At 65.6% G+C, this 27,131-nt stretch overlaps 12 protein-coding genes across 12 annotated transcripts; 7 read left to right on the top strand and 5 right to left on the bottom strand.

Moving 5' to 3' along the window:
- Positions 1-236: 236 nt before the first annotated feature.
- On the top strand, positions 237-2,379 carry JCM10292_000519 (uncharacterized protein; the record flags this gene model as incomplete). The annotated part of the gene is made up of 2 exons (XM_076649422.1): positions 237-342; positions 404-2,379. 2 exons carry the CDS (start codon positions 237-239, stop codon positions 2,377-2,379), a joined length of 2,082 nt encoding a protein of 693 aa, XP_076505013.1.
- A 99-nt stretch (positions 2,380-2,478) lies between these two features.
- JCM10292_000520 (uncharacterized protein) lies at positions 2,479-3,308 on the bottom strand (the record flags this gene model as incomplete). The annotated part of the gene is made up of 4 exons (XM_076649423.1): positions 2,479-2,945; positions 3,011-3,074; positions 3,140-3,235; positions 3,306-3,308. The coding sequence occupies 4 exons, from the start codon at positions 3,306-3,308 to the stop codon at positions 2,479-2,481; spliced, it is 630 nt and encodes a 209-aa protein (XP_076505014.1).
- A 1,261-nt stretch (positions 3,309-4,569) lies between these two features.
- JCM10292_000521 (glycerol-3-phosphate dehydrogenase family protein) lies at positions 4,570-6,540 on the top strand (the record flags this gene model as incomplete). Its single annotated transcript, XM_076649424.1, has 8 exons — positions 4,570-5,099; positions 5,170-5,209; positions 5,267-5,643; positions 5,703-5,997; positions 6,068-6,174; positions 6,232-6,307; positions 6,369-6,419; positions 6,535-6,540. 8 exons carry the CDS (start codon positions 4,570-4,572, stop codon positions 6,538-6,540), a joined length of 1,482 nt encoding a protein of 493 aa, XP_076505015.1.
- A 536-nt stretch (positions 6,541-7,076) lies between these two features.
- JCM10292_000522 (uncharacterized protein) lies at positions 7,077-8,336 on the top strand (the record flags this gene model as incomplete). Its single annotated transcript, XM_076649425.1, has 1 exon — positions 7,077-8,336. The coding sequence occupies one exon, from the start codon at positions 7,077-7,079 to the stop codon at positions 8,334-8,336; it is 1,260 nt and encodes a 419-aa protein (XP_076505016.1).
- A 393-nt stretch (positions 8,337-8,729) lies between these two features.
- NRK1 (ribosylnicotinamide kinase) lies at positions 8,730-9,871 on the top strand (the record flags this gene model as incomplete). The annotated part of the gene is made up of 6 exons (XM_076649426.1): positions 8,730-9,100; positions 9,157-9,286; positions 9,352-9,361; positions 9,437-9,453; positions 9,539-9,556; positions 9,656-9,871. The coding sequence occupies 6 exons, from the start codon at positions 8,730-8,732 to the stop codon at positions 9,869-9,871; spliced, it is 762 nt and encodes a 253-aa protein (XP_076505017.1).
- A 279-nt stretch (positions 9,872-10,150) lies between these two features.
- Positions 10,151-11,995, bottom strand: JCM10292_000524 (uncharacterized protein; the record flags this gene model as incomplete). The annotated part of the gene is made up of 12 exons (XM_076649427.1): positions 10,151-10,310; positions 10,381-10,530; positions 10,602-10,683; positions 10,734-10,770; positions 10,834-10,896; positions 10,984-11,095; positions 11,203-11,258; positions 11,319-11,354; positions 11,458-11,520; positions 11,584-11,649; positions 11,743-11,839; positions 11,907-11,995. The coding sequence occupies 12 exons, from the start codon at positions 11,993-11,995 to the stop codon at positions 10,151-10,153; spliced, it is 1,011 nt and encodes a 336-aa protein (XP_076505018.1).
- A 572-nt stretch (positions 11,996-12,567) lies between these two features.
- On the top strand, positions 12,568-13,760 carry JCM10292_000525 (M50 family metallopeptidase; the record flags this gene model as incomplete). The annotated part of the gene is made up of 4 exons (XM_076649428.1): positions 12,568-12,900; positions 12,957-13,180; positions 13,240-13,493; positions 13,552-13,760. The coding sequence occupies 4 exons, from the start codon at positions 12,568-12,570 to the stop codon at positions 13,758-13,760; spliced, it is 1,020 nt and encodes a 339-aa protein (XP_076505019.1).
- Positions 13,761-13,932: 172 nt separating this feature from the next.
- JCM10292_000526 (uncharacterized protein) lies at positions 13,933-15,427 on the bottom strand (the record flags this gene model as incomplete). The annotated part of the gene is made up of 6 exons (XM_076649429.1): positions 13,933-14,317; positions 14,376-14,674; positions 14,743-14,845; positions 14,901-15,022; positions 15,083-15,138; positions 15,214-15,427. 6 exons carry the CDS (start codon positions 15,425-15,427, stop codon positions 13,933-13,935), a joined length of 1,179 nt encoding a protein of 392 aa, XP_076505020.1.
- A 172-nt stretch (positions 15,428-15,599) lies between these two features.
- JCM10292_000527 (uncharacterized protein) lies at positions 15,600-18,003 on the top strand (the record flags this gene model as incomplete). Its single annotated transcript, XM_076649430.1, has 2 exons — positions 15,600-16,060; positions 16,122-18,003. 2 exons carry the CDS (start codon positions 15,600-15,602, stop codon positions 18,001-18,003), a joined length of 2,343 nt encoding a protein of 780 aa, XP_076505021.1.
- Positions 18,004-18,970: 967 nt separating this feature from the next.
- JCM10292_000528 (uncharacterized protein) lies at positions 18,971-19,189 on the top strand (the record flags this gene model as incomplete). Its single annotated transcript, XM_076649431.1, has 1 exon — positions 18,971-19,189. One exon carries the CDS (start codon positions 18,971-18,973, stop codon positions 19,187-19,189), a length of 219 nt encoding a protein of 72 aa, XP_076505022.1.
- Positions 19,190-19,758: 569 nt separating this feature from the next.
- On the bottom strand, positions 19,759-23,022 carry JCM10292_000529 (uncharacterized protein; the record flags this gene model as incomplete). Its single annotated transcript, XM_076649432.1, has 2 exons — positions 19,759-22,297; positions 22,358-23,022. The coding sequence occupies 2 exons, from the start codon at positions 23,020-23,022 to the stop codon at positions 19,759-19,761; spliced, it is 3,204 nt and encodes a 1,067-aa protein (XP_076505023.1).
- Positions 23,023-24,415: 1,393 nt separating this feature from the next.
- Positions 24,416-27,095, bottom strand: JCM10292_000530 (uncharacterized protein; the record flags this gene model as incomplete). The annotated part of the gene is made up of 2 exons (XM_076649433.1): positions 24,416-26,781; positions 26,855-27,095. 2 exons carry the CDS (start codon positions 27,093-27,095, stop codon positions 24,416-24,418), a joined length of 2,607 nt encoding a protein of 868 aa, XP_076505024.1.
- Between the last annotated feature and the right edge of the window lie 36 nt (positions 27,096-27,131).

A 27,131-nucleotide genomic window follows, 5' to 3' on the forward strand; every position in this document is an offset into this window, starting at 1 on the left:
GCCTTACACTTGCCCTTACAGCCGAGCAAATGTATTCACTGCAACTGCGTGTATTCCTCCCTCTCCCGAGCTGTCCCCACCTCGCAACGGCACGACTCGGCTGCTCGCGAGCTTGCTAGCTTCGACGAGCTCCAATACGCGTCAGGACATCGTCGCTGGGCTTCTCGCGCTGTTGACGCCGACGCTGCTCTCGCCGAGTGATCGCCGCCTGGATCGCTCGTCGCACCGCAGCTGCCATGTCGAGCGAGCTGCGCGCCGCACTCAAGGATTGGGAGAAGTCCTTCCGGGCCCAGCACGGCCGCGACCCGACAAAGGACGACATCCGCGCTCACCCTGACATCGGTGCGTCGGCGCTGCCTTGCTGCTCTACGTAACACAGCTCACATGGACGTGATCCCTGCAGCGGTCAAGTACAAGGAGTACAGCCGAGCCAAGGTGACGGGCAAGCCGAAGCCCGCAGGTGCGTCCTTGAGCACGCGTACAGCAGCCCCACCGCCAGCACGACCGCCGTCCAACCCGTTCAAGACGCCCACAAAGGCCAGGCCGTCCCGCTCGACTACTCGCCCTGCCGCTTCAACCTCGACTTCGACCGACGCGGCCTCTGCACCCTCTGCGGTGGAAGCCTCGCCCTCCAAGCGGCTCTCGACGGGCAAGGCCTCCTCGTCTTCCGCCGCGCAGCCGACCTACGTCCTCGCCAACTCGCCGTCCAAGCTGCGCGCGCTCGCCGCCGCGCACTCGACCTCGGGCTCGCCGAACCGTCCCTCCGGCAGCGCCTGGTCAGGCGCAACCCTCGCCGCCGGCCCGACGACCGTCTCCGTCTCCCCGCAGAAGCGGGCAGCGAACCCGTTCGCGAGCCCGCAAAAGGGCGCTTTTGGCGAGTTTGAGAAGCAGGAGCGCGCAAAGATGCGCGAGCGCAACCGCTCCGAGCGCGAAAAGCAGCGCGCAAAGGCTGGCGTGCTGAGCAAGGGCGCGACGAGCGCGGGCGCCGGGTGGGGCATGGCGTCGAATGCGCCGCCCGGTGCGTTCTCGCGCGCCAGCTCGGTCGTCAGCTCGGCGGCTGCAGGCGGCGGCGGAGGCGCGATGGACGTCGACGAGGTCGACGACTTCTTCTCGTCGCAGTCGTCGACGCAGCCGTCTCAGACGTCGGGCTTTGCAGCACAGCTCGCGCGCGCATCGCCGACGCGCCCCACAGAGGGCGACGACGAAATCTTCGGTCCTTCGCCCGTCAAGCCCACGCGCTCGTCCAGCTCGCTCTTCGGCCTTCCCAATCCCCCCGACGCCGCCGCGCCTGCCAAGTCCAAGCCGTTCAAGCCGCTCCTCGCCGACCCCGCCCCCTCGCGCGCCGCTCCGCCCACCGCCACGCCAAAACCCAAACCCTTCGAGTCGGTCCTCCCCGCCTCGTCTGCCCCGTCCACCTCGTCTGCCCGCCCCAAGCCCGCCTTCTTCCCCTCGACTTCGTCCCGCCGCTTGAAGCGCGAGTCGGGCGCCGGCACCGCCGACGACGACCCCGACCAGGCGCTCGCAGACGACGACGACGATTTCTACGCCGACGCGCTCGACGCGGCGGAAGAGGCGATGAACGGCGGCGGCGGCGCGGCCAAGGGCAAGGGCCGGGCGAAGCGAAAGAAGGTTGCCGATGGAAGTGCAGGTGCGGTGAAGGGCAAGGGGAAAGGAAAGGGCAAGGCGACGGGCGCCGAAACGGGCGAAGATCACAGTACGAGCCGGGTCGCTGCGTCCTCGCAGCGGACGGGCGAGCTTGTGCTCGAAGTCGAGCGGGACGAGGAGCTCGGCGGCGGGACGGAGCGGATCGTGATCCACGAGAAGGGCTGGGAGGCGCGCAAGAAGGCGCTCGAGCGCGCAGAGCGGCGGAGGGCCGCCGAGCGTGCGAGGGAGGAGGCTGGCGCAGCCGGGGAGGACGACTCGGCCGCGGTCGACGTGCTGCTCGGCGATGGCGAGGACGACGACGACGACGACGAGGAAGTCGACGAGGTCTCGCTCTTCCGCCAGCGACCTCCGCTCGACCTCCTCGCGTCGCAGCGGCAGTCGCGTGCCGAAGCGTCGGCCTTCGACCCCGACGGCGCCGCCGAACGGCAAGCCCTCGAAGCGTCTCTGCCGGCCGACCTCGCCGCCGTGCTCTCGCTGCGCAACTCGCCGCGCAAGCCTTCGTCGGCCAAGGCGCAGCAGGTTGCGCGCTTGCTCGGCGAGCCTGGCGCGCGTCGGCGGAATGCGCAGGACGGCCTGCTCGACCTCGAGGAGGAGCGCGAGGACGACAACGAGGTAGCTGAGGAGGCAGGCGACGATGATTGGGACGAAGAGGCGGACGGGTGGAAAGAGACGGGAGAAGCGATGGACGGGTACTACTCGGGCGACGAGTGGTAAACAACGCTTGACCTCTCTCAACATAATCAGCAGCCAGAGAGGGAAGCACTGATAGCGTTACAACAAGTAGAGGGGAAACAACTGCCGTCGTGGTCGCGTTCACCGCCCTGTCTGCGCCTGATCCTCACCGACCAGGCTCCGGTGCTCCTGCTTGACCTCGCCACCCGTCCCGATCACGCCCTCCATCGGCACGTCCTCGAGAGGCTTGACCGCCTCTGCCACGCTCGGCTCGGTCCCGTCCGGCGCCGTGCCCTGCGGCGGTTTCGCCGGGTCGGCATGCTGCACCTGCGCGATCGGGTTGCCCGACGCAGCGAGCGCTGCAGCGGGGACTGCTGGTGCTGCTGCTGCTGCTGCCGGAGGAGGTGCAGGAGTCCCTTCGGCGGGCGTGCCTACGGCGGAGGGGAAGAGCGAAGTCGGCGCGGTCGAGTCGGCCGCGGCCGCAGCGGCGGCAGAGGCTGATTCGGGCAGGGGCACGTTGCCCGCCGTCACTTCTTGCAGCGCGGCCTGCATCTCTTCCTCGGTGCCCTCGGACTTGGCCATGTCGGTGTCGATGACCCACTTGCAGACTGCGCGAGGTGGGGAGACGGGTCAGCCTGCCGTTGGCGGGTGCAGGTGGAGGCAGAGTGCGCACTCTTGTAGTTGGGGTTCTGCCCTGGTCGCAGGTTGGACGGGCGCACCCAAGCCTTCTTCCACCTCTGCAAGGAGCGCGACCGGAGTGAGCGGGGAGGAGTTTCTGTCGCGCCAAGCTATGGGTACGCACGGGCACAGCGGCAAGGATCTGCTGCTGCTCGAGAGACAGTGAGGTGGTCGCGCCAACCGGAATGGGCTTTGGTCGCTGCCAGCGGTGAGCGTTCGACTGCAGGAGGAGAGGGAGGGAAGGCAGAGTGAGAACAGCTCTAGAGGTCCGACTGGCGGGCAGCGCATACCATAGTAGCTCTGTGTAGCCTGCAAGCTTGGCCACGCGCTGTCCTGGCGGCGAGGGCGGAGCAGGGTGGACGAAACCCTCGTCGCGTCTCTCTCGCTCATCCGCGTCACCCAAGTCCTGCTTGCACCCCGCTGACTGTCTTGTGCTAACTTGACTGAGCATGTCGAGTCCAGCGCGTGCTGACGCGCTCGACCGTACTCGCCTCTGAGCTGTACATGCGCTGTGATGGGCGCGTCGTCGCCCTGGGGTGATCAAGTTTCGACAGGCTGCTGCACCACACGGAGGGGCCTATTACCGCGGTATCTGCTAGAGATTGATCTACAGCCTCCATTCAGCCGCGGCTGGCTTCCGCTCGTGGTGACTTGATCATTACCGTCGCCTCTCTTGTGCTTCTGGCCCTCTGACCGCTGTCCGCACCGCGCTTGTCAAACCCTTGTGATGCTATCTTCTCGTGATCTCGATGATACTCTTCCAGCTGGGTGTCGTCGAAAGCGGAACCTGCCGCCTTTTCGACGACGACGAGTCGCTCTCGGGCAGGAAATGCGCATGCTTCATCTTCCGGTCTACGCTACGGTTCCGGCAAGAACAGCTCCAGTTGTGCTATGCACTCACGACGGAATGAAGCGGAGGATCGCGCGGCATACATCGCAAGACGCGCCGTTGCAGCATTGCCCCCCGCACGACCCATTCTGCTGCGCCCTCCTTGGCCGCGACACGGCCGGCCTTCGTGCACTCACGCGAGGGGTCTGCGGGAGCCTACACAGCCGCTGCTGTTGTCGAGCCAGATGCAACGACTCCCTTGCTTGCACGCGACAGGGTCTTCGCGCCCTTGTTCAGGGAGAAGGCGACGAGAAGCACGAAGCTGAGAATAGACCGCAGGCACAGTGCGGACCTCCAGTGGAGAGAAAAAGCGGAGTCGCCCCCTTTTTCGGTCGCGCATGAGAGGATGAGGGCGTGCAGAGGGCGGCGAGAGCTGGGTGTGAGTGATGGAGGGCAGGACGTGGAATGATCGGACCCGCAGAGACGCGTGACTAGGCGCGAATGAGCACGGGAAGCGAGGGCGAGGGTGCGGACGCGAGCACACCGTCATCGACGAGCCCGAACCCTCGAAAGCTCGTCGCCTTCGTCTTCGCCTTCCTTTCCTCTCGACCGCGCCTAAGAGCCGCTTTGCAAACGCCCACAAGCGCACACAACCACCACTGCCCGCTTGCCCTTCCTTCCTCACCCCTCGCACGCACACGCACACCCGCTTCACCTCCTTCGCCATGTCGACTGGAATCACCCGCCCCGAAGCCGTCTCGACCGGCTCGACCGAGTCGCTCCCGACCGCCTCGGGCACGCAGACCCCCGCAGGCGAGGACGGTTTCAGCTTTGCCGTCCCGTCGCTCCCCGGCTCGCGCGCGCCCTCGCCCGGCGGCGTGTCGACGCCCGGCTCGTCGCGCCCGCCGTCGCCGCTCCTGCGCGCCATGGCAAACCTCAGCATGAGCCAGAAGAAGGAGGAGCAGCAGGCCGGCAGCGCCGCGTCCGACAAGGGCGACGACGAGACGGACGACGCAAAGGACGACAAGGAGCGCCAGCGCCGCCCGAGCATGACCGAGTCGCTCTCGCGCAAGAACTCGCTCAAGGCGCCCCTCCCGCGCCGTGGCTCGAGCCCTGCCCTCGCCCCCTTCCTCGCAAAGTACGACGAGTACACCGGCGAGGAGGGCAAGGAGCAGAAGATCTGCGTTATCGGCTCGGGTTCGTGGGGCACGGCCCTCGCGCGCCTCGCTGCAGTCAACGCCGCTGAGAAGGACGGGTGCGCTGCGTTCGCATTGCGTGACCGGGAACGAGCGCGCTCAGAGACTGACGCCACCCGGAATCTGCAGCTTTGACGAGGAGGTCCGCTTCTGGGTCCGCCAGCGCGAGGTGTGTGCCTCTTTCTGCACTTAGTCTGGACATGCGAGCTCACTCTTGCATGTACAGATCCCGGGCAAGGGTCTCCTGACCGACATCATCAACGAGACGCACGAGAACGCTCGCTACCTCCCCGAGATGAAGCTCCCGGACAACCTCGTCGCGGTCCCGTCGCTCACCGAGTGTGTCAAGGGCGCCACCTTGATCGTCTTCTGCGTGCCCCACCAGTTCCTCCCGCCCGTCATCAAGGAGCTCTCGCAGCCGGGCGTCCTCAAGAAGGGCGCGCGCGCCATCTCGGCCATCAAGGGTATTGAGGTCGACGTCAAGACGGCCAACATCTACACCTACCCGTCCATCCTCGAGCGCAAGCTCGGCCTTCCGTGCTCGGCGCTTGGCGGTGCCAATATCGCGCTCGAGGTCGCGAACGAGGAGTTCTGCGAGACGACGTGTGTTGCCTTTCTTCGTAATTTTCATGCTCGCCCGTACTCATACTCTTCCTCTACAGCATCGGATGCCCGACGCCCGAAGACTGCGCGCTCTGGGAGGCAGTCTTCTCGACTTCGATGTTCCGCGTCCACGCCGTCACCGACGTCGCGGGCGTGTCGCTTTCGGGTGCCCTGAAGAACGTTGTCGCGTTGGGTGCAGGATTCGTCGACGGCCTGAAGATGGGCGGCAACACCAAGGCGGCCATCATCCGCATCGGCCTCTTGGAGATGTCGGCGTTCACCCAGGAGTTCTTCCCCTCGTCGTCGCCTCACACTTTCTCGCACCACTCTGCTGGTGTTGCCGACCTCATTACCGTGCGTGCACTTCCTGAGAATCGTCTTGAATACCTCTGTGGAGTCTGACTCGAGGACCTTCCCCCCGCAGACCTCGTTCGGTGGCCGCAACCGCAAGTGCGCCGAGGCGTTCGTCACCTCGGGCAAGACGTTCGACGAGCTCGAGGCTGAGCTCTTGAACGGCCAGCGTCTCCAGGGGTGCGTGCTTCCCATTCTCCAACTCCGGGAGAGTAGCACTGATCTCGGTCTGAGCAGCGTCATCACCGCCGAGGAGATCTACTCGTTCCTCGAGGCTCGCGGTCGCCTTGAGGGCTACCCGCTCTTCGCCAAGGTATGTTGTCAGCCCATGCCGAACGAGTGCTGCAGAGCGCTGACCACTTACCGTCAAATAGGTCTACAAGATCTGCAAGCGCGAGATCCCGCCGTCCGACATTTTCGAGGGCGTGAGTCCTCGCCCCATTGACACCAGCTGCCGCTGCGAGCAGTATACGCTGCGCGGCTGCTTCGTCTGTGCCGAGCAACTCGAGGCTGACCTTCTCGCGTCTCGGTCGCTCGCAGATCTAAGCGCCCCGTCCGCGCCCACCCTGTCCGAACTTCCTCCCTGTACAAAGCGTTCCCCATTGTGTGCACATCCAATAGACCACCTCATCCACCGAATCAATCATCGTTATGGACTCGAGAATCGCCATCCACCCCTCATGGTGCTATCCTTCTCTTGGAATGTCATCATCAGGTCTATCGCGAATGGCGCGCATTGCGTGGGACACGTTCGAACGTTGCAAGGAGCCCTTCGAAAGATCAATCGCATTCAACCAGATGGAGGTCTTCAGACCAACTTCAGACTCAATCCTCCTCGTCCTCCCGCCTTTTGATAGCAAGCTGCATCTCGATCGCTGCGCGGGCGATAGGTACGTGTACGGTACAGAGTCTCGTGCCTGGTGCACGTACACGCAGGTCCTCGACGTGTCTCGATCGGGCGCCCGCGGCTCTGGCTATCTTCGTACTCTCGGGCCGAACGGAGACGCGTCTGCTGCTGCCGGCGCTGCTCCCGCCGCTGCTCGCTTCTCTTGCGATACGTGCTCGCAGGCGAACCAGTCGCCATGGCTGGTCGCGTGCTTGTCTCTGGCGCTGGCATCGGTGGTCCCGTTGCGGCGTACTGGCTCGCCCGTGCCGGCTTCCGCGCGACGGTGGTCGAACGGGCTCCAGCGCTCCGTCTGAACGGCCAATCACTAGACATCAACGGACGGGCAGCTAAGTCGGTCGTGCAGCGCATGCCCGGCGTACTAGAGTCGATCCAGGCGAGGCTCACCAAGGAGGAAGGGACGGCGACGGTCGACGAGACGGGGCGATGGCGCGCACGCTTTGGCATCTCTGCTGGGCCGACGAACGAGATCGAGATCCAGCGCGGCGAGCTCGCGCGAGTCCTCGTCAACGCGTCAAAGGCGCAGGGCGCCGAGTACGTCTTTGGCGACAGCATCAAGGCGATCGAGCAGGACGACCAGGCGGCACACGTCACGTTTGACAGCGGCGCAACGGGCGAGTACGACGCGGTGCTGCTTGCGGACGGCATAGCTTCGCGCAGCCGCTCGCTCGTCTTCCCCGCCTCGAGTTTCCAGTACAAGCCAGTCCTCGGCTTCCACGGCTCGTACTTCTCCATCCCGCACCAGCCCGAACTGGGCGACGGGACCTGGTCAGAGTGGTATCACACGACGCGCGGACGGTCCGTCTGGCTTCGCCCCGACACGGGCGAGGGAAAGGCGCCCCTCGTTCGGGCCTACCTGATCTGCGCCAACTCGACCGAATACTTTGACGGGTACCGCAGTCTGTCGGTTGTCGAACAAAAGCAGCGCTGGCGCGACCTCTACGCCGATGCGGGCTGGCAAGCGAAGCGCGTCCTCGACGGCATGGACGGCTCCGACGACTTCTACATGCAGCAGTACGCGCAGCTGCACGCCGAGCGCTGGAGCGAGGGCCGCGTCGCGCTCATCGGCGACGCAGGGTACTGCCCCTCGCCCATGAGCGGCATGGGCACGTCGTGCGCCATCCTCGGTGCTTACGTCGCCGCGGGCGAGCTGGCGCAGCGCAAGGCCTCGCTCAAGCAGTCTGGCGAGGTCGAGGCGGCTTTCAAGGCGTACGAGCGCCTGTGTCGGCCGTACATCGAGGACGCGCAGGACGTCCCGCTCTCGATCCTCAAGTATGGCTTCCCGGACTCTCAACTCGGCGTGCGGGTCCAGCGCAACGTCGTCGAGGCCGGGAGCCGTTTGCTGCAGTCGAGACTGGGCAAGTGGGCGACTCGGCAGTTTGGCGACAACGGGCCGTCGGAGGACACGAAGATTGTCCTGCCGGAGTACCGCATCTAGAGCGCTGTTGATCTCTCCTCCGGCCCGCTCTAGCTTGTGTAGATAAACTGTCAGAAAAGCCGTTTGTTGGCGTTTCTGACGATGCCGCGACTTACTTGACCCTCGTCGAGAGCGCGGCACCGCCTCTTTCGCTTCGAACGTCGTCTTCAACACACTCGTTTCCGCCGAGACTGCCGGATCGGCGTGCAGTGCTTCTGTACAGCGTATCTGACCGTCGCGCGCCTTCTTCGCTTTCTGAAGTCCGCCCCATCGGCCCCATCTCCTCCGCCGGCCCGAACCCGTTTGCACGCTCCTCTGCTGCATCTGGCCAGCTTCAAGCAGCACGCCGAGAGCGCAGCACCGCTTTCAAACGTCCATACACCCGCAACGCTTGCTCAAAGTGCGCACAGCGCGATGCCAGCCGACGTCCTCATCGCCGCGATCGGCGGAGCGACTTGCTCCGGCAAGACGACGCTCGCCAAGCACCTTGGGCGCATCATCCCCGACTCGATCTGCGTCTTTCAGGACGACTTTGCGCCGCCCGCCGAGCTGGTGCCCGTCGACCCGCGGTACGGCTGGCAGGACTGGGACGACGCGGCCGGCGCGATCCTGTGGGACAAGCAGCGCGAGGCGCTCCGGACGCTGCGTGAGACGGGGCGGATACCCGAGGGGCATGCGAGCCACGACCACCTGAACGAGCAGGTGCCAGTGCCCATCTCGGAGGAGACGCAGCGGACATGGCGGCGCAAGTTCGAGGAGCTCTTGCAGGGAATGGAGGACAAGCCGTGCGTCTCGAGCAAAACCGTGCAGCCGAAAGTTCTGCTGACGCTTTGACGCGCAGGACGATCGTGGTAGCAGAGGGCTTCCTCATGCTCGTCGACCCGGAAAGCGTGAGGCACTTTGATGTCCGCTTCTTTATGCGGGAGGACCACGCCGTCCTCAAGAAGCGGAGGGAGGAGCGACATGGTTATGTGAGTCCTGAAGGCAGCGTGTCGTACTCGCTTCCGCGACTGACACTTCCGCACGCCGACTGCAGCACACCGCGGGTTCGTCTCTCGCATCTCTTCCTCCTTCACTTTCGAGCACTTACCCGTTGTACTGACCAGTGCTCTCGAGCGCAGAGGGGTCTCTGTGGCGGGTGCGTGATTCCACATATGCGCGGCTTTCAACCGTTCAGACCTTGACGATCTTTTCTTCTCGTGCCTTTCTGTTCGTCTTGCCAGGATCCGCCCGAGTACTGGGTCAGTCTGCTGCGCCTTCCTCCTGATCTGCAGAACCTTCGTGCTCGCGGTCTATCAGTTCCCCGTATCGCAGTAACTGACTCTCGCTCGCCCGTGCAGGACAAGTGCGTCTGGCCGGCCTACCTCCGCGCGCATAGCCCGCTCTTCCAGAACGGCGACGTCGAGTCTGGCTCAGTCGACCCGTCGGCGATTGCGGGCGTCGAGCTGCTCGAGGCCAAGGAGCTCGGGATGGAGGCCATGGTTGTGCGAGCGTGCGAGCGGATCTACGAGGCGGTCAAGAGCGTGAAGGGGAGGGAGCAATGGACGAAGCCCTAGAGCTAGAATGCTGGTGGTGTAAACGCTGGCATAATCGGCAACTAGACCTTGCATGTCACGACAGCGTGATGTAGCTCGTCGCGGCAGGCTGCTTCCTTCAGCGCTTCGGCTCTCTTTGCCTTCGCCATGCATGACTCTAGACCCTCTCGCTCGCTCTCTGACCCTTTGTCCGTGCCCCGACGATTGACTGCTCAACTCGACTTGCACTGCATATGTACCAGGGAGAACCCAGAGGAAGAAACCCTGCAAGGAAGGGCCGAAACCGTCTATACCGTATCCCTAGGCAGTTGATTTGCTCTTAGGCAAGCTGCCGTACGGGTACTGCTGCGCAAAGTGCCGTGCGATGTCCTCGCGCGTCGCAAACCACACGTCGCCGAGGCCGACGATCTCCTCGACCATCTTCTTGAGCGCGGCAAAGCGGCCGGGGCGCCCGACCCAGCTGGGGAGAGCACGGTTTGCGGTCAGGACTAGCGGGAAGGGCGGAGAGAGGGCATGAGAAAGGGACGCACCGGGTGTGCAAAGCGATGGTCACGTAGCCGTGGCGCTTGCCCGCGATTGCCTCGTCCCTAATCGTCTTGACCGAGTCGACGCAGTGCTCGGCCCAGAGCTTGGTCGAGCCATACTGCGAGTGCCAGAGCTTGAAGTCGTTGTTGTCGAGACTACGCGCAGGGCGAACGATCGTCAGGGTGCCGTTGGCAGGAGACTTTTGCAGAGTAGGAGCGGAGCGCACCTGTACGGCATGATCAGAAGGCCCTTTTCGGGGTCGTCTCCGGGACGGACTGTCCAGTGGGGAAGGTCGTCGGCGTAGTTGTCTGCGTGTCGAGGGATGTCAGCCGTGGAGTGAGCAAAGACGACTAGGCACGAGAGCGCGACGTGCCAGCCCAGTAGAGGAACTCGTGCTGTATAGACGGGAGATCCTTTCAGCATCCACTTTGGCTGGCTGGTCGCGCAGGAAAACGCACGCCAAGCTCCTTGTAGACCTTCTCAACAAGGGCCGGGGACTGGGCAGACGGACGGCCGTAGTACTGCACGCAACAGACTTGTCAGTCCCAGCAAATGTGCCCAACGGGCATACACAACAACGAGAAGTGTGAGCAGTGAGCGCAGCGTACCCATCCGACGGGGACTTTGCCCGTCGTCTTCTTGAACGACTCGACGGCCTTGCGGATCCACTGCTCCTCTTCCTCGGGTGCCATGTCCGCATGTGGCTGCCACTTGAAGCAGCTGAATTCGTTGCGAGAGAGATCAGCGTGTGCTTCGAGGAGGTCACAGGGGTCGAAGAGCGACCGGCAGGCCCTTCGCGCAGGCAGAGGAACGGAATGCGGACCTACTGGCTCGCGACCTCGTGACCATTCTCGCACGCAGCCTTGGCGACCTCGCGGTTGCGCTGTCGGGAGGAGATCGGTGAGAGGGAAATTCAGTGACTACCGCGAGGGCGGAATCTCACCTCGAAAGCGCGAGCGACCGCGTAGAAGGTGATGGGCTGAAGGCAGGCGTAAAAACGTGATTCAGTTGCGTGAAACAGGCGAGCGACCGAGCGAATTGCAGAAGGCAGCAAAGCGAGGCCGCTGAAGTGGGAAGCTCACGATGTTGTTCGACTCCATCAAGTCGAGGATGCGCCAGATGCCGACGCGCGAGCCATAGTCGAACTAGACAGGTGTGAGGACGGTCAAAGACCTAGGATCGCAGCTCAGACATGGAACTGGTCGCACCTGACTCTCGACGGTTGGGTCGCGGCGGCCCGCAGGCTGCTCAAGCCCCTTGAATTCGTGCAGCGCCTGCGTGCAGATCGAACTGTCAGGTCATACAACTCGGTAGCACGGGCACCCGGATTGTGCTTTCCGTGCGGTGTGGTTGAGCTGAGAACGCACCGTCTCGGGCCCGGCGTCGCCGTCCTCAATTGTGCGCTCACCACCCTCTTCGTAGTTGAGCACAAAGTTGACGGCAACCTTGGCGCCGTTCGGCCAGCTGCGAGTGCACCGAGGGCTTATCAGACCGAGCTAGATAGCGGGCAGGAGCGCAGCAGGAGGCGCACTTGGGGTTGGGCGGGTTGCGGCCGTAGCCGTAGCTGTCGCGCTGCATCCACGCGGTCGAGGAGTCGTACGAGTCGGTAGCAACAGGCATAGCGGACAATGAGCACGAGGAAGCGTTGCGGTGCAGAAGCGGAGTGAGGGAGAGCGCCGGCGGGGTGACAGACTGGCCGCCGCGATACAAAGTTAGACGGAGCTTTCGGAACTTGCAATGACCGCGTTCCGACAACGCGGAGGGCATGAGGGGGTGAGATAGGTTTCGGCCGAGACGCCCGAAGTGGAATGCGAATCCGCGGGCTATTCACGAAGCTGTGCGGGCCCGCACACGGCTTGCGAGCACAGCGCAGAGCGCAGAGCACCGCACGGGACGCTGAGGAACGGCCAGCCTGAGCCAGAGATGCGACTAAGCGATGAGCGGTCTGGCAGCGAACGCGCGGTCGAAGGGTGGGCTGCTCGACCGTGACCTTAGCAGGGCTTGCAGTCTCCTTTGAGCCTGTGCAGATCCTCACGGTGCGACGGACAGAGCGAGACGTGCGTCGAGGTTGCACCGCCTCGCCAGTTCCGCGCGCAGCAGCGCGAAGACGCAGAGGCAGCCGCCGCCCACTTGCGCTCTTGCTGCCTGTGGCCACTCGAGGTCACACTGCAGAGCTCCAAGGACCTCTCGCCATGCCGCCCTTCCTTCTCCTTTCGTCTCCTCTCGACCTCGTCGCGCACGCTCCCGCTGCGACCGCTGCGCCCGTCGCCTCGTCCTCTCGCGCAATACTCGCCGATCCACACACTACTTCAGACAGCATCGACGCACTCGATACGCGCACTGCACCCCTCTTCGCGGGCACTGCGCTGCGGGGACGCGCCCTCGGCGATGCAGTTGAGCGAGGCGGCCTGCTCAAGCGTGCGCTGGCGGCGAGCGAGACAGGCGCATGGGACTCGCCAGAGCTTGCGAGGAGGTCTCTGGCGCCGAACGACACGCAGAAGGTCACTCTGGGAGTCATCGCTGCCGTGCGTTCCTCGTCGTTCTCCTTCGGGTTTCCCCCGGGCTGACATTCCGCCGACAGTACGCCGTCGTGATCACCATCCTGTGGAACCTCCCCGTTGTGCATTACGTTCTCTGGCCATTCAAGCTACTCATCGTCGCGTGGCACGAGTTCTCGCACGCTGCGACCGGCTGCTGCACCGGCGCAAAGATCAAGAGCATCACCCTCGATCCGAACGAGGGTGGGTGCACCATGATGGCAGGCGGCATTGGCGCCATTACGCTGCCGGCGGGCTACCTCGGCAGGTGCGTTCGTTAGCAGCTCGTTGGCTCGAGATCCGCGCTGACCGTCCTCGCTCTCACAGCTCTCTCATCGGCGCTCTTCTTGTCTTCTGCGGATTCGACGTCGTCGCGAGCAAGGTCGCCGGTATCGTTATCGGCGTCTCGTTCCTCTTGACCCTCTGGTGGGGTCGCAAGGACTGGTTGACGATCGTCACCATTCTCGTCGCCACGGGCTTGATTGTCGCGTTCTACTTTATCGCGCATGGGGTCGCATTGCGCTTCTACGTCCTGTTCCTCGGCGTTATGAGCAGCCTGTACTCGGCGTACGACATCTGCGGTCAGTCCAGGCCCAGCTTGGGGAGGGATTCACTGAACTGACTCTCCCGCTCGACCAGACGACCTCATCTTCCGCAAGGTCAACGAGTCGGACGCCTCGGTCTTTGCCAAGCGCTACGGCGGCTCGGCGCAGTGCTGGGGCGTCCTGTGGCTCATCGTCTCGCTCGCTTTCCTCGCCGCGGGCATCTGCGCTGGCCTCGCCGCGTTCAAGGACAGCTTCTCGGAGCAGGCGACGCGCGGCGGCGAGTTCCTCGGGACGCGGTTCTGAGTGCGCCGCGATCTGCAGACATAGACACTTTCCTGGCTTTGTAGCGTGTGCCTTCCTCTTCTCTGAGATGGCGCTGGCCGCCGTCTCTCGCACACAGACCCTCCTCCTCTCGTTAATGTTATGCTATGCACACACACTCGTCTATCGTCTATTGGCTGTCTCTGTGCGCCCCTCACTCGCGCGGCCCGTCATGCGTGACCGTCTCCTGCGCCGGCGGGACATGGCTGACGGCCTCACCCTCGCCCTCGTGTTCGAGCGCCCACTTGATCCCCTCGAGCACGTCGCGCCTGACGACGGTCGGCACATGCTCTGCCTCTCCGGGCTTGGACCCGCGGAAGACGCCCGTCTGCACGAGGATGCTCTCCCACCCGTACGCGTTGGCGCCCGCAATGTCGCTCGCCGGGTTGTCGCCCACCATGTAGACGCGGCCGGGGAGCGACGGCGCGGGTCCGGTCGGGCGCAGGTTGATGGACGCGGGAGAGTCGGCCGTGTACTGCTGCGCGAGGAGAGAGGCGGCGTAGTCGTAGGTCGCGCGGGTGGGCTTGCCGCCCGTCGTTCTGCAGTGCGAGGATCCGTGAGCGAAGGTCTCGAGTGCAGCGCGAGGGCGAGACGCACCGCTGCAGCTCGTGCCCGGTCACGAGCTTGTACACGGCCGCGATACTCTCCTGCAGCGCGCCCTGCCCAAACCTCGCCTGGCTAAACTCGTTCCCCCACAGCAAGTCGGGGTTCGAAAAGTGCACGGGAATCTGGCGCTCGGGCGCCCACGCCGCGGCGTCGTTTGCTGGCTTGAGCGTGCCGAAGACGCCGTCTTGCGCAAGCACGAGGTCGGTCACGAGCTGGATATCGCGTCCCCAGTCGCGGCTGTCGTGCATGACGAGGATGGCACCGAACGAGATGGTCGAGAAGTCGGCGTCCTGGATAGCGCGGCGACACGGATCAGCTGCGTGCGTGTGTCGCGAAGGTCTGCTGCGGGACCGCCCACCTTGGCATAGGACCGCTCCTTCTCCGTGAGCTTGTGGTAAGGCCAGATGGCAGGCTTCCATGCAAGGAGGTCTGCAGGGATGTAGGCGTGCTTGAAGCCGTATCTGCGGAAAAGGCGGTCAGGACTGCCTGCCAGTGGCACAAGGGCGCGGAACGCACGCTTCTGCGACCCGCCGACACCGGTCCGAATTGCCGCCGACGATGAAGACGGGCTTGTCGGCGTATTTGGGCACGAGAGAGCGGAAGACGGTGTGCGACTGGACGATCTGGTGCTCGCCGATCTGCCAGAGACGAGGGAATCAGCCGCGGAAGCCAGAAGGGAAATTAGGAACAGGGCTCACCTCGACCTCGAGCTCTTTCGTCAGCTTCTTGCAACGCTCCGACTCGAGACTACCGCCTGTGTCACGACGCACGAGAGGTCAGCCTTCAAACGGAAGGTAGATCGAAGAGAGAGAAGGGGAAGAGAGCGGACCTCCGTTGGTGACGCAGATGAAGGGGTACTTTTTGCCGAGCGGGTTGTTCCCGGAGAGGATCTGCATGACCTGCTTTGCCTCGGGCAGGACGTGCTCGCCCTGCTTGAGGACGCCGTCGATGTCGAAGCAGAACGCCGGCGTCGAGAGGGCGCGGCGAGGCGCGGCGGAAGCGCGCGGCAGGCGAGGCGCAAAAGCACGCAAGAGTCCCGGCATCTCTGGCACAGTCCAGCCCAGCAGAACGAGAGCGAGCGAAGAGAAGCAACCCTGAGCAAGCGAGGCGACACTTCGTTCGATTCCGTCATCGCCGCGAAATTGTGCTCGTGCGGAGCGGCAGACGCGCGTGTGCGTCTCAGCTCGCCACACTCGAGCTCTGTGCGCCTCCCCTATGGCCGCACGCGCGGGAGACGCGTCGGTCGCGTCGTCGTCTCGGGATGCGCTCCACCCGCCTGCGCCCGCCGACACAGCGCGCGAGAGGACGCGCAGCGCCAGCGTGACCGACGGAGCAGTCGCACGCTCCAATTCGCGCATCGCACAGTCCCTCGACGCCCTCCGCGCCGCCGCACAGCTCGCCCCGACCCGCCGCAGGTCCAGCGGAGGCGTCTCGCTCGTCGCAGGCGCACAGCCAGCGACCAAGGGCGTCCTGCCGGGCTTTGGCAGGCGAGACAGCACCCGCAGCAGCGCCAAGCTCGCCCTCTCGACCTCGTCCACCTCGCCCGCGCCGCCGCAACTGCGCACCTTCGAGTCCTACAACGCCAGGAACGTCGCCGCTGCGCTCGAGCCGGGCGCAGACGCACGTCAAAGCGACGACGTGTGGCAGCAGGTCTGCATCCGCGTCCTCCCGCTCTTGTGTGCTCTTCCATTCTCGCTCCTGCATGGCGCTGCTTCCGCTCATCCAGGTTCTCCGCAGCAACGGCGAAGGCATCCGCGGCTTTGTCGAGGACCTCAACGAGCTCGTCTTGACCCACGTCCAGCGCACCTTTGCGCGCTACCAGTCCCGTTCGCGCCTGAGCTCCTCCGGCAATACCCCTTCCCTCGACCTCTCGTCCCTCGTCACCGGTCTCGTCGTCGCCGACCTGACCGATCTCATCCGCACGGGCTTGACGACCCTGGCTCACAAGCTTTCGCCGCTTGCGCCCGCTGTACCGCTCAGCAACGACCGCCTCCTCTCGCGCCTGAATGAGATTTGGCTCTTCTTCTTCACCGGCATCCTCCCGCACCTCGAGGCCATCTTCTGGGTTCTCCGCTGCGACGAGCGGTTACGAGCAGCGCTCGGCGGCGCTGGTGAAGGAGCCGGCCGCTTGCGAGTGCGCCCGCGACGCGACGAAGGGCGGATAGACGTGCGTCGCATCGCTCTCATCGAGTTTCGCGACAACATCCTGCACCCCGAGATGGACCGCCTCGAGCCTCTATTCGACTACCTGTACCGCTCTTCCGCGCCAGGCGAGCGCGACGGTGCCTGGACCGAGGACGAGTCGCGCCCGAACAGCCGACGTCCATCCCTCTCGGTTGCCTCGCCGCCTACCCCGCCCGACATTCGGCGTTCTCACTCGCAGCCGCATCCTCCTGGCGGCGCCGCACCGGCACGCGTCCTGCCCGCGGCAGGTCCCCAGCGCCAGCATTCCTCACCCTCCCGCCTCTCCCCGGATCCGAACCACCTGTCCGCCTTTCCCTCTCCGACCTTCCCAAGCACGTCCTCGTCCCGCCTCAACACTGCTCCACCCACACCTTCGACGCCCGGGCCCGCACCTTCGCCGGTCATCACCGCATCCTCGCCTGCAACCGCTCAGGCTTTCGCCCGCAGGCGGCAGATGGTCGCCGTGCTCGCCTCGCTCCTCACTGCAGATGACCGGCAAAGCGAGATGGATGCGCTACTGCGCATCATCCGCCCCTCGTCAGGCTCGCGCTACCGCCCTCCGCCGCCGAGCAGCCGTCGAGGCAGCTCTTCCGCTCCGCAGGCTGCACCGCCGCCCGAGACGGGCTACAGCACGCCCGTGATCCTTGGGTCGGGTGACGACACAGTAGACGGGGACGAGCCCGGATCGGGCGCGGCGACGGGCCTGACGGCCTCGCCGACGCTGCTCACCGAGGAGCCGTCGTCGCTCTCGTCGGCGGGCGGGGACGGGCCGCTCGCGCCTCCCGTTCCCTTTGTCGGCACGGGCGGCGTGCTTGACGCTCCCGCACGCGTCGCGCCGCCGGACCCGCTCGTCGGCGTCGAACGCGTCATCTCGGCGCGGCAGCGCAGCCGGACGATGGACTCGCTCGACGAGGAGGACGTCTTCCCGCCGCCGCTGCGGCCCGCCTCGGCGCTCGCAGGAGGCGCGCGAGTGCGCCCGCCGCCGCCGCTGCTCGCGCGCGCCTCGAGCGACGGCGCGTCGTCGTTCTCGCCCGCTCAAGCAGCTGCAGCAGCTGCGGCGGCGGCGAGCGGTCCCTCGACGAAACGACGCAGCTTCCTCCCGCGCCTCGGTCGCAGCAACTCGCAAGCGAGCTCGATCATCTCGACGAGCTCGTTCGGCGGCGGCGAGGGGAGTGCGCCTGCGAGCGAGGACGACGCCTCGTCGCTCTCTTCGTCGCTGCACCCCGCCACCGCCACGGGCGGCGGGTCGTCCTCGCTCGCGGGGGACAAGCTGCGGCGCGGGCTGCTGCGGCGCAACAGCTCGAGGACGGCCGCGGCCGACCGGCAGCACAGCGGTGGGAGCGGGCTCGGCGGGCTGGGCAAGCCGCCGGCGCTGGGCGTCGCGGCAGGGTTCGCAGTCGAGGATGACGTTCTCGACGTAGATGGAGACCTGTGAAACTGGTTCACGACTTCTGCCGTTCCTGCTTGAGCACTCCGGTCACATGGTCTTACGTCCCCGCTGCTTTAGCGGAGCGTGCTTGGACGCCCTGCACCAGGCTATTATACCGTGAGACACTGAAGGCGAGAGATGGCAAGCTCCTGTAGCAGGTTGACAAGAACTGGCAAAGATGAAGGTCAGCTCTCGCTTGGTTCTCGCACATCACGCTCGGAATAATCGAGGAAGCTCCGCACCCGCTATCCGCTATCAAAGGGCTGTGAACACTCGCGTGCGTGTGTACACACGCCACTCCGGGGCATGTCGGCCACCGCGTGGATCCCACCGAGCGACCTCGCCGTGGAGCATCTCATCCCCATCCTGTCAAAGAGCTTGCTCGTCCAAGCCTTCTTGCCCTGTTCCGAATTCGCCGCTCTGCAGTCGCTCACAGCGCCGCACAGAGGCCCGCCGCCTTGGACACGCGCGCTCGAAGTCTGGTTTCACACCGTCGATCCGCGCTTCTGGGCATGCTTGCGGGAGGACGAAGAGGATGACACGTTGCTACAGACCTCCTATGAGTCGGAACTCGCACTCGACGGGCGGTGGCTGACCGAGGATCGAAAACGCCGTCTCCGTGCGGCGCTCGTCGTGCTCAAGGAGCGGCGACAGGTGCGCTTCTGCAGCGCCTGGGGTGCGTGCTGCTTCCCGTTCCCTGATAGCTGCCCTGCCTTGCACCACCCGACGCTGACGCGGTTCAAGCGCTTCCCGAAAACAGCTCTGTACGATGCTCGCCAGCGGTGCTATGATCGACAACGCCGCTTGCGTCACGACTGGGCCGAGAATGACATTCTGAGAAGCATGCCTGCGAGCACTTCTACGAGCGCTCCGCTCGCGCCGCCTCACTCGCGTGCGTGTCGTGCTCCGCTCGGGTACCGTCTGCCGCTCACGCGCTCGTTCCCGTGCAGTCTGGCCTTCAACTCGGCTGCCAATGCGGTGTCCGCAGCTCGATCCGCCCCCGCTTATCTACCACGATACGCCCGATTTCGACTGGGAGCAGTACGAGGTCCCGTTCGAAGCGGCGCAGATCGCCGCGCCGCTCGTTTCCACGACAAACACCTCGTCCTGGATGCGCTCTCCCGCGCTCGAGGCGATAGGCTACATGTCCAGTCTACTCGGGTTCAAGGCGGAGAGCTACGCCGACAGCTGAGAAGGCGACGATGGCTCGATTCCGCCAGCATCCGCCACGTGCCGCCGACACATTCGGCACGACTGGATCGGCAGACCGCCGCTACCTGAGCGAGGCGCATTCCGTTGACCGCCTCAACGACCATCCCCTGCGACGACGCCTTTTCTGCACATCCTTCCCCGGCGCTCAGCGTCTTTCGCTCTCCGCCAACTCGGTCCCGGGTCAGAGCGTGCGCAGTAGGAGGGCTGTACGGAGCTGCGAGGCTGGCGGGCCAGTCTGTAGAGCGCAGGGGCACGGGCTCCTCCGCACCTTTCGAGCAGTATGCTCACGATTGGACTAGCGGAAGAGGGTGCGAATGGCTACGTTTTTGCATGCTCATGATCACGAGAATGTGCGGCGCGCGCGACTAAGCAAGGGAGACGATCAAGGGCGAGAGGATGGAGAACGAGTGTTGAGGATGCGAGTGGGTACGGATAAGTACGACGTGGCAGATGGGGGAGACAGAGGCGAGCAAAGCATGTGGTACAGCGGAAAAGTAAACAAGGAAGTGCGGAAGAGGGGTACGGACGTGGCTCGAGGCCGACAGGCGCTCAGACGAGCAGGTCGTCGAGCATCTGCTGCTCGACGAGCGCCGCATGCTGCGCCGGCTGGTGATGGTACAGCGGCACGTGCATGCCGGCGCCGGGAGCAAAGTGGTGGTGCTGCAGCTGCGGCGGCGGGAGCCTGCCGCCTGGCGCAGACTGCGTCGCCTTCATCGCGGAAGAGGCGAGCTCGGTCGAGTGCCACGGGTTGGCGAGCCCGTCGCCAAGCGAGACCTTGCGCTGGTGTCCGTGCGGGTCCGCGGCGCCGTTGAAAGACTGCGAGTGCGGGAGGTTGCGGCGCGGGTTGAGCGGGGAAGGCGGGCGACCGGCAGGCGAAGAAAAGGCGTGGTGCTGGTGCTGGTGCGCATCGAAGAGCGCAGAGGAAGGGTGCGAGGAGGGCGAGTCGCTGCCGAAGAGACGCTGCGCAAAGACGTGCGACGGCGCAGAGTGCTGCTGCATCGAAGCTGCAGCATCGCGGTCGAGCGCGGCGAGGAAGTCCTGAGACGGCGTGCGAAGGTGATGCGGCGTCGTGACTGGCGCAAAACCGTTGCTCGGACGGCGAGCATGGGACGAGCGCGCGAAAGGCGTATCCCAGACGGCGGACGAGGCGGCGCTGCCGGGCGTTGACGACGAGAGCGCGCGCGAGGGGGTCATCGTCACGTCACTCCAGGACGGTAGCTGCCACTCGTCGTCGACAAGCGCCGACAGGCGACCCGAGCCCGACGCTGCAACGGCGGAAGGTGCCGCAGACTCGTCCGGATACGCCTGTCCATCCCACGCGTTCATCCACTCGCTCCCAAGGAATGCGCCGCCGCTGACCATGCGCGTGCGCCCTGCGCGCGTGCGGCAGTTCTGCGGCGACGTCGGCGAGTAGTCCCCGGGCGCACGGATCGTCGCTTCGCCAAATTTCGGCGTCACCGGGATCGGCAGCTTGCTCGCGCTCGGGATCGGACTGGTTGGCGGAGCGATGGTGGTCGAGGCGAAGCGGCGGATCGGCGACTGCGTCGGCGAGGGCGCGAGGGCCATGTCGGCACAGTGGGAGAAGTTGTTGCCGCGCGGCGCCGAGACGGGCGTCGAGGCGACAAAGGTCGGCTCCTGGTAAATGTGCGGCGTCGAGTTTGTGCCGATGCGCACGCGCTTGTTCTGAAGACGCGGCGTCGTCTGCACGTTCGGCTCGACCGGGTCGACGTCCTGCGCCTCGTCCGTCACGACGTCTGCGCAGCGCACGCAGGTCCACGCGTCGGGGAGGAGCGCCGCCGAGACGACGCTGATGCAGGCGAGGTGGAACGCGACGTCGCACTCGCTGCAACGGGCAGCAGCGTGATGGCCTTCGGCGTCCTTGCCGCAGATGCACTCGACGACTGCCTTGCCCTTGCCCTTGGCCGCAGCGCGAGTCGACGCCCGCGTCGTCATGCCCTGCTGCGGGTCTTCGACCGCCGCCTGCTGCTTCGCCTGCCTCGACTGCTGGTGAAGCTGTTGCTGCTCGAGCTGCTGGCGGTGGTGCGACTGACGCAGCACCTGCACGCTCTTGCCGCCAAGTCCGCCCTGAACGCGCGGCTCGCGCTCGTCGTCGCTCGCTGGCGCATCGACGAGCTGCATCGCGGCATCGAAGGACGGCTTGATGGGCGAGGAGGCGGCGCTCGAGGCAATCTTGGCCTTGAGCATGGCCTCGGCAGCAACGCTACCGCCCGCACCTCCCTTGTCCTCGTCTTCGTCCGAAGTCAGGTCGTCGTCCTCGGCGAGCCATGACTGGAGCTTCGACATGCGTTTCGTGAGCGAGGCGGCGGACGAGACGTTCCTCGCGAGGGATGGACGGGCGTCTGCCCGCTTCTCCGGCGACGGACCGGCCGAGAACCCGAAAGCGGGCAGGAGATTGCTCTGCGGCGTCGACAACTCGGTGGGCGTCATAGGCGGGACGTTCGGGCGAGCGGGGGACGGCGCGTCGACCGGCGACGAGAGGGCCTGCTGCATCGAGTCGGGCCCGAGCGAGCTGAACATGTTGCGGCGCGAGAGCGCGACGCGGCCCATGCCGGCCACCGACGTAGCGACAAGGCCGGGAACGGCGCCTGGTGCAGCCGTAGTAGGCGACGAAGCGGTCAGAGGAGGAGTCGGGAGTGTCGTGTTGAGTGTCGGGAGTGACGGCATGGAGTGCGAGCGGGACGGGACGGACGCCATGCGTGTCGTGTGGAGCGCGGACGGGGGCGGACGAGCGCGGGCGTCCATGCCGAACGGCGGCGGGGATGGCAGGAGGTGCATGGGCGGCGCAACAGGCTGCGAAGCGACAGCGGGTTTGGGCGGTGGCGGGCTCTGGTAGAGTGAGCCAGCTGTCGACGAAGGCGTCGACGGCGACTCGAGCGTGCTGAAGGTGACCTTCTTGGAGGGCGGCGGGACGGACACCGTGAGATGCGGGAGCGTCGGGCGCTGAACAGGGGAGGCGTTCGCATCCAGCGTAGAGAGCGTGCGGAGGAAGGCCTCGACCGTGAACTGCACATTTGAGCGCGACATGCGGTCGAGTGCGCGGTCGAGGATGTCCGGCTGAGGGACGATACTGAAGAGGAAGCGAGGGTAAGTCGACAGGTCTGCACGACCGCAGGAGAGCGAAACGCACCCATGCTGCGCAAGCCTGGCCATGAGCTCGGTCTTCTCGTACGCAAGCCGATGCTGCACCTCGGCGGCATTCATTGCGCCAACGTTGAGCCCGAGATCGCTCGGCTCGCGAACGCGCTTCTTTGACGGCGTCGAGGCGGGAGCCGACGGAGAAGGTTGGGGCCTAACTGGCGACTTGCGTCCGGTCGTCCTGCCGTTCGGAGTAAGCGAGGGAGCCAGCTCGTCGTCCTCGCTCTCGACCGAAGCGCGCTTCTTGCTCCGCACCGGCGAGCGCTTCGACGCCTTCGGGGACTCCTCGGCGACATCGTCGGCAGGATCGGAGTCCTCGTCCTCGTCATCCTCGCCCGAGCTACTCGACTCGGCTTCCTGCATGACGACCTTGGCCGCCGCCCGGCGCTTTGGCCGCCCGGAGCTCGTCGATTGCTCTGCAACCACTGCCTCGCTACGACGAGCGGAAGGAGCGGCGGCGGAAGCGAGGGATCGCGGCAGCGTCTTGGAAGCCGACGAGGAACCGGAAGAGACGGGCTTCTTGCCGGCCGGGGACGAGCTGCGCGATCCGGGCTTGACGGTGCGCAGGTGTTCCTGCAAGCGAGTCTGGCGCTCCCGCCTGGGCCGAGGCTGGGCGAGGGCGGCGGAAGCTTGCGAGCGAGTCTCGAGAGCGGTCATGGCTGTCCGTTGAGCGGAAGCAGCTTGTGGCGAGGCGGCAAGACGATGTGATGGTGCCCGGCGGGGAGAGATCGAGGGGGGGTGACCGGTGGAAGAGGGAGGTCCTGCGCCCGCTCGACCTGGCGAAGCGAGTGTGCGGGGTGCTGTGCTGTCGATCGACGCAGCTCTGGTCAGCGCAGAGCTCTGCGTCGCCTGGACGGGGCCTGGTGGGGATGGTCCGGCGCAGCGAGCAGGGCAAAGGGGTGATGCCGTCCGTGCGCTCCTCCCCGGCGACCTGCTGAGCGCAACCAATTGCACTCGAGCTCTGCCGAGATCGCTGGCCCTTCGCTGCGCCCGCCCAAGCTCGTGCGAGGGTGAAAAGCGAGCGAGATTGGACGAGCCAGGTGGTCCAGCGGAAGCGACGCCGAGCTCGAGAAAGGACTCACGGGTCGGTACAGGGCTAGGCGAGACCTCAAGAGGGCTGACGGACCCTGTGCAGCTGTGCCCGGGCGCAAGGATGGGCGCGAGGCGGCGAGCAGAGGCAGGAGGAGCCAGCCGCTAAGAAAGGGACGACGGCGACCACGCCCCCGCCGACTTCGTCGGGCTGGACCATACAGAGCACCGCAAGCTGACCGATACCTTTCGGGTGTACTGCCCCAGCCTCGCAAGTCCTGCTGGTGGAGAGCGCACCCTCCTGCAAGTGCCCCCTCTTTCTCCTCCGCCTCGCTGCACTTCGCCTCTTGCCCCTGTGTGATCTTCTGGTCGGGCAGTAGCACTATACAGACTCGCACACCCCAGTCAGACAGTGGGCGTTCGCCCCTGCGCCAGCATCACGCCGCAAACCGTCTTTTGCTGTCATCATCGTCGACTTACACCGACTCTATTATGCATCGCACCAACAGATGTGCGTTAATGCGCTTCACCAGCATTTCGAAGCTGCAAGATCGAGTGGCAGCTGCCTGCAGCACTTTGTGATCGGAGACGACGGCGCACGCGTCGAGGCGCGCCTTTCAATCTGTGATCTGCTCGCATCAGGGGCTCTCCGGCCGTCCTGCGATCGTGCAGCATCCTTGGAACGTGCTTCTACGAGCGGGAATTGACGCCCGGTCTTGCGACGACACATAAGGCCGACAGGACCTTTCCGTCACACTCGGGAAAAGGGGAGGCTGCCTGGGCGATTTTGATTTCGAGGCTATCCCCGGGCTCCAGCTCTAGTGACTTGCAACCCTGTCGTAGCGAACAGTAGGCTTGAGACTAGCTGCCTGTGCCCTCAAGCCGATTTGGGACTGCACGAAGTTCGACCTTCTCAACTGCCTCTCGCGTGCATGAATCTCGACTCCGTCTCGCGCTCACGAGTTGAGAGCTAGCGGAAGGTCTACTACATCCGACACGCTCTACGCCGCCAAGATCGCGTCTAGCTCCTGAGCACCTCGCCGACGATCCGCTCGAACCTCCTCCTCCGCTCGTCGAGCTCCTCCCTCCCCCTCGCACCGCCCTTCCACAGGCCCCACACGCCCGCGAGCGCAAATCTGAGGCTCTCTGCGTCCTCGCCATCCGCACCCGTTTCCTCGCTACCGGCGAGACCGTGCACTTCGGCAGGAGCATCACCAGCGGGTGCGGCGGCAGGACCGCGTCCGAACGCCGCCGCCGCGCGCAGGTCGATCGCCGCCTCGTCTTGAAACTCGCCGAGGACGTGCGTCAGGCCCGTCGCGGTCGAGTCGATCGAGGCGAGGCGCAACCGCCCCTGGTCCGGCTGTTGGAACAGGGTGCGCGGTGCGGCGGGCAGAGCAAAGCGCGGTAGCGGGAGCGGGTCCGCGAAGGAGGGCGTGTGCGCTTGCGGAGGTGTCTGCGCCGATGGGCCGGCGAACGTCGCGGTGGAAGGGAGGGGCGACGTCAGCGAACCGGAGCGGACCGTGATGCGCGGCAGGTCGGCGGACGGCGTCGTCGGCGAGTCCGGCGGCGACACGCGCTGCGAGGACTGCTGAGTGGCCGAGCGAGTTGGGACTGGGCGAGGCTCGTCGGGTCGCGGAGGGCGCGCGGGCGACGTGGGCGAGACGGGCGAGACAGGCGACCGAGGCTGCTGGGCGTGTACAGCAATCGGAGGACCTGCTCGCGTCGGAGACAGAGGCGCAGGTGGTGCAGCGCGTGTCGCGCCTACGGGAAGGAAGTTCGTGTACTGAGGGGCGAAGGTGGCGGGACGGTTGGGCGAGGTGAGAAGCTTCTTCGGCGGGGCGGGCGGAGGGGAGGTTGAGCTGCGTGGTTCTGCGCGATGTGGCGACGACGATGGCGACACTTTCTCCGTCGCGAAGTAGCCTTGCGAGCCGGCGGATCCGTTCGCGGGCCCCGACTGCGACGAGGGGAGCCCAACCGGTGTCGAAGGCGCCGACGTGGAGTGCGCCTTCGGCCGAACCGGAAAGGCAGGAAAGGACGGAAGTGCCTTGAGCACGTCCGAACCGAGCCTCAGGTGACGCGGACCACCGCTGCTATGCGGCCGACTCTGGGAATGTTGCGGAGAAACTCGCGCCTTAGACGGCGGCGCGTACCGACTAGGCGAGGTGCCCAAGCGATTTGGCGACGCTTCGCCCCGTCCCTGAGCAGAGACGGGAACGAGGGAGGTAAAGGGCAACTGGTGCGGAGGTGCGCTCGGTCGCTGCGCAGGAGACGGACGATGGGGAGGCGGAGAGATGGGTTGCCCCGCCAGTGTCGGTGCAGACGGGGCTGGCCTCGAAGTCGGAGCCTGCATGGGTTGCTGAGGCAATGCGAAAGTCGCCGCCTGAGCGGGAGAGCGTTGCGAGTCTCCGAGTGGGGAGGACGGGCTGTTCGGGGAGGGATTGGGCGAGTATTGCGAAGTGGACGTGACCGAGAAGCGCGAGGCATCGGGATCGGCCTGTGTCGGCGACAGGCCGAACTGAGACGGAGTGAGCGGAGGGAGGGTGGTGGAGAAGTAGAGCGGGCCTTGGGACGAAGACGCCGCGGGCTGAGGAGCGTGAGGCGCCGAAGAGGTGGTCAGATTCGCTGTTGCCGGCGTGATAGTCGATGAGCGGTGCACTCGGCCCTTTACTCCCACTTCGCCAACGTCTTGGGCGGCGGGCTCCTTGAGAGCACTCGCATCATCGTCGTCACCGACCTGCGAGTCGACCGAGCCATACGCCGCCCAGTACTCCTCGTTGTCCGACCCTGCTAGTTCAGCACTCGCGCCTGCCGCCTCCGCAGCACCCTCTTCGTCACTCCAGCCCGCCCAGAAATCCTCGGCAGACCCGATGGCGCCCGGCGTGGTGCCCTCTCCCTCGGCCATCTCCATTGCCGACTTCAGCCGGGCTTTCTCCTCGCCTCTCCCGCCGTCCGCACTCGGCTCGTCGCGCAACGCAGCAAAGTCGAGGGGCGCCGGCGGAGCCGCCCGTCCGCCTTCGTCGCGCGAAAGCGCATTGGCGAACCCGTCTGTTGCGGCGTTGAGAGCATCGCCAACGGTCGGGTACCACGACTTGCGCCGCTGGCCGTTTGTTCCGGGGACTGTGAGTTGGTCGGGCGGGCTCGCAAGGGCTTGAAGCTCGAGGAAGGTCCATCCGGGACGGACGTCGTCCTGTTCGGCTGGCGAGTCGGTCGCGGCGCCTCCGCCCTGCGCCGCCGCCAGGGGTGAAGTGTTGTCCTCCCACACCAGAACGACGCCGAGGGATTCTGCGCCGGCCGAGTGCGGAAGCGAGAGCGAGATGAGGCAGCGCAGCTCCTCGAGGTCGAAGTGGAAGTGCGGGAGCGAGAGGATGAGGTCGTCGAGGTTGCCGGCTGCTCTGGTCAACCGTTAGAAGTGTCCTCTGCAGGCGCACTGTCCCTTGAGCGGTCGGCGAGCTCGACGTACCTTCGATCAGTTCCCTCCGCTTGAGGGCGACAGCCTCGTCCTGACGTCCGAGAGTCCAGTATGCCTCGTCATCGGGCGACACAGAAAGGTAGTGGATTGCCTGACTCGCCGCTTGGCTCAGCAGCGCGCGTGGGAGCGGCGACGGGAAGGGCGCGAGCAGGAGCGGGAGGATCGACAGAAGGAACGGCTCTGGGGGCACCGTGGCAGCGGTGCGCTCGCCCTGGAGCACGGGAGCCTGCATACTGCTGGGCGCTCTGCACCGGCAGGTCCACAGCGG

Source organism: Rhodotorula paludigena, assembly GCF_050403205.1.
Source record: "Rhodotorula paludigena JCM10292 DNA, Rt_paludigena_JCM10292v1_ctg24, whole genome shotgun sequence".
In the NCBI taxonomy this organism is placed as follows: Eukaryota; Fungi; Basidiomycota; class Microbotryomycetes; order Sporidiobolales; family Sporidiobolaceae; genus Rhodotorula; species Rhodotorula paludigena.